Here is a 12,522-nt window from a genome sequence, read left to right on the forward strand (position 1 = left end):
TATATCCCATTCAGCCGTGCCATCACTACTCCTCCATACCATATCATCATATCGTCAAAGTTGTAACCATTATAGACTATTATTGCATATACCATATCTCCACTACATTGGGCGCTTACGCGATCTACATTTGTGCATAATGAACGATACCCGGTCCTTGAGCTCGTTGCTGGCATTAGCAGTATCACTCAAAGTATAATCTGATATATAGAAAAATCAATCATACATCCTTTGGCTGGATTGGACAACCCACAAACCAATACTAACCTGCAAGTTTTTGAAGCACAGAGTCGAATCCTTTCACAATGCTAATCGTGTCGGCAATAGGATAAAGAATGTCGACGGTATTCTCGATAAATTCGATGCTGTAAGGTGGATCAGCCGACTCGAGAACCTACAATCGGTTATAGTCGTTGAGTAAAAGAGCTTTGTATTCAATCCACACACATACCAAGGTCACAAAATGCACCGTCAAACTATAGTCTGCATCCGAAAGCGTACGCTTGACAAGTTTGAAAACTGGGATGGTGTATTGTAGTTGAACCAAGTATACCAATCGCTCAATCCACCGTTTTTGCAATGTTTGCTAAATAGAGCCATGATAAGCTAAGGTTATCGAAAATACATACATTTTGTCATCGACGTACCAAAATTTCAGGTGCAAAGTTTTCGTATGAATGCGATAGGCAGTGTTCAATCACCTCCAAGACTTGTGGTCGTTGAAGAGGATGTTGATAAGCGATCTCGTCCAATAAATGGTGTGGAAGTGGTATATCTGCCGATCGGTAATATGTCTCATAATACGGCGTCTTGGTTGAGAGGTATTCTATCCATAGCAACACCGCCATCGATGCTACAGGAAGCCTAGATACACGCTACGTCAGCCATTGCATAGGGTCGATACCATTGCATTCCACACATCCCATCCTACCGAAGGCTTTCCAGAATAACTCCCATGGATTGGGTAAAGTCGCCACCAGTTTGGTTGCTACGAAGTTCTTTTTGAAGCGATTGCAAGGTGTCGCATGCATCCTGTATTGTTGCCATTTGATCCTAATACGTGATTATGATCAGCATATTGGTAATACCACTTTAAACACGAACCAAATTACCTGTGATGATCGGCTAGGATTGAATACTGTCGCATAGCTCACAATGTATATCATCTTGTCCACCATCTCTGGTCGTAAATGTACATTTGGGTTCGGGACGAATAGCATCTTCAATAGCAGTACTAGCGTAAAGCAAGTAAGTATACTCGATCAATCGTCCCCTAATAATACCATCTTACTGATCAAGTCATATTCGCGGATGTGAATGACATTGGGTGGAGCGTTGGACTTGTACATGTTGTATATCTACAATCATCATCATTAGAGTACAAGTATATTGAGAGAAGCTCCAGCGTTGCCACTTACTGTGATAAGGTCTCCAGGTGTGGGTTGGCCCGAAGACTTTATTGATTTCAACGCACTTGCCAATTGTGGAGGGACGTCGTTTGCGCATGTTCTGATAATGTCGACTAACTCGCCACTAGTAAAGTCCAATTGGGGTTAGGGAATGATTCTAGACCGGAAAAAGTCAGCCTATTACTTACTATCCTCTGGATGTAGCAGCCTTTTCCAACTCCTTTGATAACCTTGCAAATGATGGGCTCTCGAAGTCTTCATATAAACGTCTCAAAAGCACCTGCGCATACAAATAAAAATGCTCTTGTTCACAGCACACTCGCTACCCAAACAAATAGTTAATTCACAACTTGATCCCCTTGAATCTCCTATCCTACTCACCACAAGATCTGATATGCTTTCATCCACATTGATGTCGTCCTTCTTGATGATCTCGCTGATGGTGTCTCCAAGGATCAAGCTGTAAACCTTGACGTAATTGGATGATGTGCGTAGTCGTGCAACTTCATCTTTGTAACCCGATTCGGCCATACGCTACACACAAATAATGCCACAATGAGCTTAATGCCGTCCATCTTGCATAACACTTACCATTACAGCCACATTCAAAAACTCACAACGAGGGTGCTTGTCAAGTAAATCGTAAATGGTGCGTCGCCATTGAGCGTCTTCGACAAGAGTATCCAACCAAGGCATGGACACTGGACCCTGGTATCATGCACTTGCTCTGTTAATGATAATGCCACATTCATATGCTTAAAACCACACCACGTACCTCTGCAGTTATCAGCTTTGCATCAACGCGTTCTGGATCAAAGTTCTCCAACAGGGTCTGCTTTATCGTGTCTCGTAGAATCGCTTGGCAATCGACGCCGATCAACTGTGCCGAATCAGCAGCAGCCTTGACCATGGAAGGAATACCAACATAGGACTCGGATAACAACCGTGTTGCGTCGCTTTGATTACCACCACAGTCAATGAAGGGTGCGACAGCTGTGTTGTAGATACCAGGTTGCAAAATGGCGTCTTCATTTGTCGATTGGTGTGAGTTGACGTGTTTTAAGGTTCCTGTTCGATATACGGAGGTCGCTCACCTTTCTGTTCTAGCTGTTTGCTGTAATGCTCAGTCGTGAGATCGATTTCCTATACCATGGATGGCATTAGAGGTGTGCATGAACAAGAATAGTTGGCTGTAAAAGTACCATTGGTTGTCAAGGTCAGAGGCAGGAGCTGTACAAGAAGAGAAGAAGCAATGCTTTGATTTCCTAAATCCTCCTGCAACACCATCTCTCTCCCCAACCCACCCAAGCTTGCCACCATATACCATACACGAAAACGCGCACACTCATACACACACACACGCCCAAGCATATCGTAAACGCATGACGAGGGTGATCATGATACGAACAAGCCTGCACACATGGTCAAGTTGCATTTGCATATATAGCTTTGATGTTAGCCAAGTACATACATAGACAATGAAATGTGTTTGTATTCACGTAGATGGCAGTGGTTCATTATCTTGATCCCTTTCACGCGATCTTAGAATAAACCAGGGATGACAACCCATAATAATGAAGCACATTTGCATAGTTATTTGATAGGGTAAGCATGTCCCTTAGCTCCAAATGGCAATGTCTTTGATCGTCAAAGAAAAGGTTGTGTATATAAGAACGTGTGTGGGAAATGTATATCAATACAGCAGTAATGATGGGTGTACCTGGACAAGTCAGCTTATGCAGTGTTCGTTCCAATTGATAGAATTTCCCACGGTGATGACCGACTTTAAACCTTTCCTCATTCCCCAGAAGGAGTCGACACTCTTTTTCCTTTTACTCCAAACAACATACCCATATGCAGCCTGGATTTAGACAACTCGCCGGTCGCTCCTTGCATTATATTCAAGCAAGTGCCACATACATGCACATCATTGTATTCAACGCGCACTGACGCCTTTCCTTGTTGTTCATAGAGAAGGGGTTATGCTGCTGGTTCAGCACAACCACAAGATGGTATCAAACAAGGTGTGGCCCATTCACTGTTATTAAAGCGTACATCCGAAGACGCATTACGTAACCCTGAACTTGCTCATATGAGTGCTATCGATGGTATGGTTGATCATAGTATAGTGATGATGATGATTGTGTGCGTGTGGGATTCTCATTCTTCCCATTTTTAGGTGAGACGCGGAAGATGAATTTGTTCCAAGCTGTCAATGATGCCATGTCAATTGCTCTTGCCACCGATGATAATGCTGGTAAGCATCCACTTTCACAATACCCACAAATCTATATGTATGGAACAATGCTCATGCTCTTTCATTGTATTCAGTGGTCTTTGGTGAGGATGTATCCTTTGGTGGTGTATTTCGAGCAACCACCGGTCTGGCAGAGAAGTTTGGCAAGGATCGTGTCTTTAATACGCCCTTGACGGAGCAAGGTATTGCTGGTTTTGCTATTGGTATGGCTGCAGTGGGCCATACAGCCATTGCAGAAATCCAATTTGCCGATTACATTTTCCCTGCTTTTGATCAGGTTGGTGTAGCATACAATATATATGGCGTTTATGATTTTATTATTAACATGACTTTGTAAAGCTTGTCAACGAAGCTGCCAAGTACAGATATAGATCCGGCAATCAATTCAACGTGGGTGGAATGACAATTCGTGCACCATGCTCAGCTGTAGGTCACGGTGGTCATTACCATTCACAAAGCCCCGAAGCTTTCTTTGCCCATTGTCCTGGTTTAAAGGTACTATCACAGTGAAAGGATGAAATCAGGGAAGGCATGTAGCTAACTTGTATACAGATTGTCACTCCACGTAGCCCTATCCAAGCTAAGGGATTGTTGCTTGCATCTATACGCGATCGTAACCCTGTCATTTTCTTCGAACCAAAGAATCTTTATCGTGCAGCTGGTGAGTAAACCTATAATCCATGATCAAGAAAATCACTAGCAGCTAACATGACTTGGATCATTCTAGTTGAGGAAGTGCCCGTTGCCGATTATGAGCTTCCACTTAGCAAGGCTGAAGTGCTAAAGCGTGGCAAGGATGTCACTATTGTTGGCTATGGTGCACAAATGTATACTTTGGAGAACGCTGTTCAATTAGCTGAAAAGAAGATGCCAGGCTTGAGCTGTGAATTGATTGATTTGCGTACTATTATGCCATGGGATGTGGATACGGTTGTCGAGTCTGTAAACAAAACCGGTCGCCTGGTGGTGGCACATGAAGCACCTAAATCAAGTGGTATGGGTGCTGAGATTTCGTCTACGATTATGGAGCGATGCTTCTTGCGATTGGAAGCACCTATTCAACGTGTATGTGGTTGGGATACTCCCTTCCCTCTTATCTTTGAAAAGTTCTATATGCCAAACATGATTCGATGTTTCGATGCCATCAAGAATGCTGTAAACTACTAATTAAAATGAATAAAGCATCCATGTTTATTTGTAATAGAAGAATTAATGTCTGAGTCACATGATAGTTTAAGCTGCATTATGTGGATTGTGTGGACACACGCCCCGCTGAGGACCATGAATGAGTTGGATCGGCGATGCTCATCAGTTTCTCCTTCTCGATTAATCCACCATGGTACGATATCAAATCACCATAACGATACACTTGCTGAATCACGACGACCTTGAGAATCGATGGATGGATGGATGGATGGATGAATACAATGGATGAATGAATCAATGGATCCTTCTACGATTTTCAGTCGACTCGATTCCAGCATGCTCACTCAGTTGCAACATGCTCATTAACACGAACCTTCCATTAGACCAAGGGTACCCAATCGTTTGGTAAGCGCCAGACCAAGACGCATACCCTTTGCCGTCGCTGTGGCAACCGCTCATACCACAAGCAAAAGAAGACCTGTGCCAGCTGTGGCTATCCCGCCGCCAAGATGAGAAAGTGTAAGTGAATGCCTGCCAGCCCCCATCCACCATCCAACCTCATGACTCACGAGTATCTTATAACAATAGTCAACTGGTCCGAAAAGGCTAAGCGTAGAAGAACCACTGGTACTGGTCGTATGCGTCACCTTAAGGTTGTTCACCGCCGCTTCACTAACGGCTTCCGTGAAGGTACGTTTCCATTAATGCATTACACTGCATTGTGCACGTGCACGTATTAATCTCGCATACGATCCTTACAGGCACCCAAGCCAAGAAGCAACAAAAGACCGAGAACTAAAAGCACGGATACGACATTGCAGTTATACATGCACACAAGCAAGGCCGAATCGGTTAGATTAGCTGAGTGTGCGACCGTATTTATCAATCGGGATGCATATAAAGATGAGCTACAAACACAAGAGAAGGAACAAGATTGGATGTCTATAACGATGGGATGCAATTGCAACAGGAGTGAAGAAGTCATGGATGATGACCATTATGCAAAGAGGGAGTTACAAAAAGGAGGAGGAGAAAAGGATGAGGAGCATGTTTTCATTATAAAATCCCGGAATCTTTGAGTGCATTACGCAGAATGGTTTCAGCAATAGCACCAAAAACCAATCGAATCTGTGATTGCAATATTGGGTTAATGGATGAAAGGATGGATGAGTAAGCCTTAGACTTACATTGGTAGTGCTGGTTGCCTCTGTCAGACTATGCAAATGCAATGAGGGGTGAGAACAAATTATGCAATAAGGGGTTTTTTGAATGAATGGTGCATGTGCTTACTGTGGGTAAATGTTGAGCTTGGCACGATTTGTTTGGTTGAATCGCCAAAGGATATATTTGGTCGCTTTTTTGATATCTTGGCCACCTGCATCAAAGCATGTTCTGTTTTTAGTAATGGATTCATTGTAAGAGTGAACCTGTAAGCTTACCACCATAATCAGGAAAATAACGCTCAAATGGGAGCTTTGGCAGTTTGCTTTTGAAGACGTCGATCTTATTCAAAAACAGAATGATCGACGTGCGTAAGAACCATCGGCTGTTGATAACTGATTCAAACAGCACTAAACTTTCCATCATGCGATTCTATAGTCGTACAAGCTTCAATATCTAGTATTGGTGGCAACTTTTCATATATTGTATGTACCTGCCGTGATTCTTCAAGAAGCACCTGGTCGTATTCGCTCAAGGATACACAAAAGATAATGGATGTCACAGCCTCAAAACAATGGATCCATTTTTTTCGTTCAGAGCGTTGACCACCCACATCAAACATGCTATTTTTACAAATCAATCAATTAGCTTGCTGCATAGTAATCATTGTACTGCATTCTTGGGTTATACTCACTGAATGTCCAGCTGACCCATTTTAAACCGCGTCTCTGTAATGCCTGTGGTTTTGGATCTTGCACGCAGCACATCTTGCTCACAAGGCACGTAATCTGGTTCGCCTATCCTTTCCGCATTCTCGAAAAAGCTATATCAAATCCCGCTATTGTCAATTGTTTTTATCCTTGTGGGTATTATTGTTTGCCAAGAACATACTAGGATGCCGAGTCCATGAGATAGAAATCGCTTCCATCCTTTTCATCAAGCAGCTGTGCCACCACATCGTCTCGCCATATGCTGCTAATGGCTGCTGACAACTCCGGAGTCACTATACCGCCGACAGCATGGCACTCCTTGACGCGCTCAGCGTGATACTATAATAAGAATACAGCCGTATGAGATACATTATCTGATAGTCTTATGCATGATGCACATGTATACCATGTTCTTTTCCTCTTTGAACTTGTAATCAAATTTCTCGAGACCGTTGACTAGTACTTGGGCACATTCAATCAGGTTTTTGTATACTGTAGGTCGCCATGTTTCCAGCTCGTCAGTAGAATAGCCGTTTTGGTGGATGATTTTCATTTGTTTTACGATCGTGGATTTTCCTGATTCACCGCTACCTATGCACATACATGCAAAGATGTATATGAGACAAGCTGCAACAGCAAATCTTGATAGCTTGTAGAGAAGACAATACCGAGAAGCAAAATCTTGAGTTCGCGTCTAATACGTTGTGAGTCTTCTTCTAACATGCGATCAATAGCTTGGCTGTGGTTGCGTTCAGCGCGTTTTTCGGATGATGCACAAAGACCCATTGTGTATGGAAAAGGAAAGGAGTGAAGATGGCAAGGAACAGGGGAACGAGGGCAAAAAGAGAGAAAGATACATGATAAAGGAGAAACAGGGTTTTTTTATTTTTTGCACAGGGATGAAAGCAACAAAAGATTGGTGTGCACACAAGGAGAAAAAGTGATCGCTTTGTATTCCCAAAAGTCTATGTAGCAGAGTAGGAGGAGGAAGGAGATTGGGGGTTTGTGTATGTGTGTGTGTCGTGTACGTATGCAAGTGCCAATCGAGGACAAGGGGGGAAATAACAAAAATGGTGATCTTCCATCATCCAGATTTGGTTCGCTCGGCATAATCCGCCCAGCTTCCAGGGTAATTGAATACGCTGTTATATAGAAATACATTATCAGTTTGGTATCTTGGTCATGGTCATAATCTTAACTTACCGCTTGTATCCAATCTCACGCAAGAAATCTGCCGCTTTGTTGGATCGGATACCAGCTTGGCAGTAAAGAACAACTTCGTCACCGTCGCTTGGTTTTTCGAATCCAAATTCATCCTCAAAATCCTCTTCTGACATACTCCATGCTACGAGAAATTTGCTCTACAAGCATTCATGCATGAGTACCTTGCATACCTATCTTTCTTTTCATCATTAACTTACCAAGGGAACATTTTTTGCCGATGGGATGGACCCTTGCAACAATTCATTAGGCTCTCGGACGTCGATAAGATGGGTGTTCTACATGCATGATTGTATAAGTGATCCATATCATCGTATTCCTTTAGTGGATAGAACACTCACCTGCTTGTTGTCTTTTATGATCGTTTGAATGTATTCATAGTCAACAGTATTATTCTCGGTAGCTGAAGTGAAACGACGCGTTGCAACCAATGCATTGCGTTGCCAAGCGATCGGCTTCAATTGACTCGACAATGCGACTGATGCTGCTTTACGAATAACACGAGGTTGGTGTCGCAGGATATTTTGGCGTAAGACATTGGAACAAGTGGCTCTCAAGAGGGTAGGCAAACTCATGGCTGTGCGTGCTGTATCTTGGGAAGAAGAGAATGGAAATTAGCTGTTGTGAATTACCTGAGCGTAGTTATCAACCCAGCCAGCTGCTGCTGGTTGCCATGACTACCAACACCAATTGCGAACATAAACACTACACACGAGAAGCACATGTATGTTTGAATGTATATGGATTAATGTGGGAATTCAATGCTATGTTCCACCTATGTACATTGAACCATGCACGTACAAGTCGACTTGGCTGAAAACAAGCGTGGCAGCAAGCGTGGCCGGATATCATATGTCTATGCGTGATAGCTCTTCAGCTTTATGTGGACTCCAACGAAGTATCTATATGATGTCAAAGAGTAATTATAGCTACTAGGCAAACGCTGATTTTATTGTATAAACACCATGCTATGTGATTTGCATGATGTGGAGGGATGGATATAAATGGCAACCAGCTCAACCGCGTGCGGCCGATTTGACTGCTTTTCCACTTCTTGCCTACTCACCACAGCTTTACCTTTTGCCCTCAACGATCTCCAGCATGGCAACATCATCCAAAGTACAGAAGATTATGGTGCAGCCGATTGTATGTATACCGAAAACGCAACGATAACACGAAACGTCTCTCTTTAATAACTCGTCTTTCTTGTCTTAGAACCTGATTTTCAGGTATCTGCAAAATGTAAGCCATCCCACTCATCTATTGCTTCAACCTGCAAGAGTCTTACCCAATCCCATTAGAAAACAAGAGTGCAGATTTGGTTGTTCGACAAGGCTGATATGCGAATCGAGGGTCAGATCATTGTATGTTGGGGAAGCGACATTCACAAAAAGAGGGTGTGTCGAAAACTCATTCACGTGTCTAGGGCTTTGACGAGTTTATGAACTTGGTTTTGGATCAAGCACAAGAAGTGACGACTAAGGATGGTGGCACCAGAAGAAACATTGGTAATAATACATTGCAGGATTTGGTTTAGAAGGGGATATCTTATTGACATGCGTGGATCGTTTTTCTAGGTCGAATCATGCTTCGAGGAGACAATATTACGTTGATACAAGCGACTGGAAACTAGATGCAGATAGCGTGACGCGGATAGTGTGGGTGGGGCCGTGGCAGCCAATAAAATCAATGAATAGCAACTACGAATAAGAATGCTGAATAGTAAACCTCTGGCCAATGAAGAAGGGGGATGGTAACTGTTGTTTGGTGCAACGCTGTTGCATGAAAGGACCTACAAGAAGTCAACTTTTATGTTAAGTCGTAGGTGGGTTTGTGTATCAGCTGTTGATTTTCTATCATACCCGTGCCAGAAACTAGGCGCAGAACAACACGTATGATATGAACCAGAAAGGATTGCATCAATTGGAAAACGTGTATTGCTAGCAAGCAGATGATTATACGTTATATGGTTTGCCAAGCTTTTATTGTATGTCTTGTTATGAAAAGCAAAATGTACACATTGTGATTGACATCGTCTTGGTTGCATGGTGTTTGGGTGACAGGAATCAGGCAAAAGTGGCTGTGATTTGTAACATGGATACCTATGCATTGTATTCTTTCCCCCTTTTCATAAGCTTATTTATGGTTGTGCCATCATGGTAGATATCTCGGCCAGCGACCGTTCTTTATACTCCAGCATCTTGCTAATGTCAATGCTCCATATAGGGACAAGACCAATCTACTCAAAAACACGATCGTCTCCACGACATCACTGAAGCTGGTAATTGCTTTGATGGTCATGTCACCCATTCGCACGTTGACTTGTTGTGGCGCCTGTAGATATGGCTCTCTCTAGCGAAGCAAGCAGTGGTAACCATGGCAACTACAATATTTGGTGTCTTATTAACGCGCAAAAGTATAGTGATTGATGGCTCCCTTGCTCGACATGCTGTTGCAGGAGATGATGGTGGGTCCGATAAGGTAACATAGCATTACAATGGCTCAATCATCAAGCAACTCATGCATCGATACATCAAAGGGAGTTATACAAGTCGTACATGGTACAGGTGATGATGGTCAAGAAGAAGAAATAGTGAGATTACAGCAAGTCAAGCGAGTAAGCGATCAATGTCAATGACGCCGTATCTTTATCTCATAGCTATCTACGTAGTTTACACCTCTTGTACGAGAGAATGATCGTGGTTTTGGTCTTGATGGATTACTTGGCATTGCTGTCGGTAGCAGGTCATCATCATCGAATGCTTCACAAGAGCAAACCAATAGGATGGAAAGTAAGCAACCTCATTAGCTCCTGCTCAAGCTTGAAAAGATTACTCAAACATCGAATTGCATGTTACCTAGTTGATCCGGAGCCATTGGCTGATACCCTTTTTCGTTTATATCAACATACCGAACTTTATAAGAGTAAAATGTGTGAGCGGCAGGTATGTACTGCAAGAGGAATTGTACGATTGTTGTAGATGGATGCTGATGATGTTTCCGACATAGAAAGGCTTGCATGATCGAATACAATACGCTGAAAGACTCAGCCAGCAAACGACACAAGCACTGATATTGGCGCTGAATCAAGCCAAGAATGCGAATGAAAGGATACCAGAGATCAAAGCGTTGACAACCCATGCTGAGAAGGCACAAGGATCAGCCAAGAAGATAATGGAAGGATTGAACAACATCAACAGCCATCTCGCATCCGATGATCAACTAGACAATGCAGCACTTGAAACACGGTGGCCGGTGTTGTCTCCACTTTTGAATACCACAGTAGATGCCAACAATATAGAATCAACGATGGATGTGTCATCCTGACATGTTGTCAATATGCCGCCACCACTGATTACAAATAAACTTTCAGTATGACAAGATAGCGTGTGAATACACTTTTGCTGGAGAGCGCTTTATTTGTGCCCTACTACTCTTTCTCTCCTCTCTTCTACAAACATGAAAATAGCAGCTGTTCAGGTATTTTCCTTCTCCAATGCAACATGACAAATGGTCCTAATGGGCACCCATGACGCGTAGTATTGCATCGACCACGACGATCCCCATGGCAACTGGTCTCGTATCGAGGACTATATCAACAAAGCCAAAAGTCAAAACGTGGACTTGATTGTTTTCCCAGAGTAATGCCACGTCATTATCTTCATCAAGGTGATGTCCATTTAACGGTTTCAAATAGGTATATTATTGGTGGTCCTGGTCCTGAAAGGGTAACTGGAAAGGAGGCATGCGAACGTTTCTGCAGCTTGGCAAAGCAATATGATCTTGACATCGTATCGGGAACCATTGTTGAAAAAGATCCGGAGGATGGCAAACTATACAACTGCGCCTATTATATCGACAACCGTGGCCAAGTCTTACTAGAATACCGCAAAGTGCATCTTTGGCATCCTGAACGAGATTACTTGCACCAAGGTAAACAATACTTTGAATGACTTGGAGCAATGGTGCTGATTTGTGTATCAGGCAAGCATGGATTTGGTACCACCAAGAATAGATTTGGGATCACTGTTGGCATGTGCGTATGCTGGGACATTGCATTCCCTGAAGGTTTTCGGCATATGGTATTCAAGGATGGTGCTCAATTAGTGATTGCGCCAGGTAAGTTAGATACCATTCCATGGCATATGGCACAACATGAGTTTTAACAATCATATTAGCTTATTGGACATTGGAGGATGCTGGTCCTATTGGTCAAGGTCACAACGCATTTAGTGAATCGGCATTCCTTGATTCTGTTGTTCCCGCACGTGCGTTTGAAAATGAGATTGCCATGGTGTTTTGCAACGTGGGTGATCCCAACGGTGAGGGGCAACGAAAAAGTCCATTTGGTGCTTCGGCTGGATGTACCCAAATTGCGGTTCCTTTCAAGGGCGTGATCGCTCATTGTGCAGCACGTACCGAAGAGATGATTGTGGCCGATGTGGATGTTGAAACATTGACACGTGATGCGGAAACAGTATACAAGGTGCGAGAAGATTGGATCAAGGGCAAGATCTTTGGTGGCAGTCCTGCATACGAGGTGGAGTCTATCGTTAAGCCTAGTAGCCAGTAGTGATGTTCTCAATTGTTTCATGGTTTATTTAATATATAGTTGACA

At 43.1% G+C, this 12,522-nt stretch overlaps 8 protein-coding genes across 8 annotated transcripts; 5 read left to right on the forward strand and 3 right to left on the reverse strand.

Annotated features, from left to right (window-relative positions):
* Nucleotides 1-102: 102 nt before the first annotated feature.
* Nucleotides 103-2,614, reverse strand: O0I10_002047 (uncharacterized protein; the record flags this gene model as incomplete). The annotated part of the gene is made up of 14 exons (XM_058482135.1): nucleotides 103-200; nucleotides 268-394; nucleotides 452-586; nucleotides 648-864; nucleotides 932-1,053; nucleotides 1,113-1,234; nucleotides 1,292-1,358; nucleotides 1,419-1,533; nucleotides 1,598-1,731; nucleotides 1,791-1,943; nucleotides 2,001-2,117; nucleotides 2,185-2,435; nucleotides 2,504-2,552; nucleotides 2,612-2,614. 14 exons carry the CDS (start codon nucleotides 2,612-2,614, stop codon nucleotides 103-105), a joined length of 1,710 nt encoding a protein of 569 aa, XP_058347266.1.
* Nucleotides 2,615-3,263: 649 nt separating this feature from the next.
* Nucleotides 3,264-4,833, forward strand: O0I10_002048 (2-oxoisovalerate dehydrogenase subunit beta, mitochondrial; the record flags this gene model as incomplete). The annotated part of the gene is made up of 7 exons (XM_058482136.1): nucleotides 3,264-3,314; nucleotides 3,382-3,517; nucleotides 3,589-3,666; nucleotides 3,741-3,943; nucleotides 4,006-4,161; nucleotides 4,219-4,327; nucleotides 4,394-4,833. The coding sequence occupies 7 exons, from the start codon at nucleotides 3,264-3,266 to the stop codon at nucleotides 4,831-4,833; spliced, it is 1,173 nt and encodes a 390-aa protein (XP_058347267.1).
* Nucleotides 4,834-5,002: 169 nt separating this feature from the next.
* Nucleotides 5,003-5,611, forward strand: O0I10_002049 (60S ribosomal protein L37; the record flags this gene model as incomplete). Its single annotated transcript, XM_058482137.1, has 4 exons — nucleotides 5,003-5,005; nucleotides 5,196-5,331; nucleotides 5,401-5,502; nucleotides 5,574-5,611. The coding sequence occupies 4 exons, from the start codon at nucleotides 5,003-5,005 to the stop codon at nucleotides 5,609-5,611; spliced, it is 279 nt and encodes a 92-aa protein (XP_058347268.1).
* A 257-nt stretch (nucleotides 5,612-5,868) lies between these two features.
* Nucleotides 5,869-6,687, reverse strand: O0I10_002050 (guanine nucleotide-binding protein subunit alpha; the record flags this gene model as incomplete). The annotated part of the gene is made up of 6 exons (XM_058482138.1): nucleotides 5,869-5,940; nucleotides 6,000-6,027; nucleotides 6,103-6,187; nucleotides 6,252-6,405; nucleotides 6,467-6,596; nucleotides 6,668-6,687. The coding sequence occupies 6 exons, from the start codon at nucleotides 6,685-6,687 to the stop codon at nucleotides 5,869-5,871; spliced, it is 489 nt and encodes a 162-aa protein (XP_058347269.1).
* Nucleotides 6,688-7,767: 1,080 nt separating this feature from the next.
* O0I10_002051 (uncharacterized protein) lies at nucleotides 7,768-8,479 on the reverse strand (the record flags this gene model as incomplete). The annotated part of the gene is made up of 4 exons (XM_058482139.1): nucleotides 7,768-7,825; nucleotides 7,887-8,044; nucleotides 8,105-8,182; nucleotides 8,246-8,479. 4 exons carry the CDS (start codon nucleotides 8,477-8,479, stop codon nucleotides 7,768-7,770), a joined length of 528 nt encoding a protein of 175 aa, XP_058347270.1.
* A 526-nt stretch (nucleotides 8,480-9,005) lies between these two features.
* O0I10_002052 (uncharacterized protein) lies at nucleotides 9,006-9,537 on the forward strand (the record flags this gene model as incomplete). The annotated part of the gene is made up of 5 exons (XM_058482140.1): nucleotides 9,006-9,050; nucleotides 9,120-9,146; nucleotides 9,206-9,268; nucleotides 9,331-9,412; nucleotides 9,482-9,537. The coding sequence occupies 5 exons, from the start codon at nucleotides 9,006-9,008 to the stop codon at nucleotides 9,535-9,537; spliced, it is 273 nt and encodes a 90-aa protein (XP_058347271.1).
* Nucleotides 9,538-10,060: 523 nt separating this feature from the next.
* On the forward strand, nucleotides 10,061-11,231 carry O0I10_002053 (uncharacterized protein; the record flags this gene model as incomplete). The annotated part of the gene is made up of 8 exons (XM_058482141.1): nucleotides 10,061-10,063; nucleotides 10,131-10,185; nucleotides 10,245-10,274; nucleotides 10,327-10,385; nucleotides 10,444-10,521; nucleotides 10,576-10,696; nucleotides 10,767-10,849; nucleotides 10,914-11,231. 8 exons carry the CDS (start codon nucleotides 10,061-10,063, stop codon nucleotides 11,229-11,231), a joined length of 747 nt encoding a protein of 248 aa, XP_058347272.1.
* Nucleotides 11,232-11,363: 132 nt separating this feature from the next.
* O0I10_002054 (uncharacterized protein) lies at nucleotides 11,364-12,477 on the forward strand (the record flags this gene model as incomplete). Its single annotated transcript, XM_058482142.1, has 5 exons — nucleotides 11,364-11,384; nucleotides 11,445-11,545; nucleotides 11,602-11,837; nucleotides 11,889-12,023; nucleotides 12,083-12,477. 5 exons carry the CDS (start codon nucleotides 11,364-11,366, stop codon nucleotides 12,475-12,477), a joined length of 888 nt encoding a protein of 295 aa, XP_058347273.1.
* Between the last annotated feature and the right edge of the window lie 45 nt (nucleotides 12,478-12,522).

The sequence above is a fragment of the Lichtheimia ornata genome, assembly GCF_029851405.1.
Source record: "Lichtheimia ornata isolate CBS 291.66 chromosome Unknown scaffold00005, whole genome shotgun sequence".
NCBI classification, from domain to species: domain Eukaryota; kingdom Fungi; phylum Mucoromycota; class Mucoromycetes; order Mucorales; family Lichtheimiaceae; genus Lichtheimia; species Lichtheimia ornata.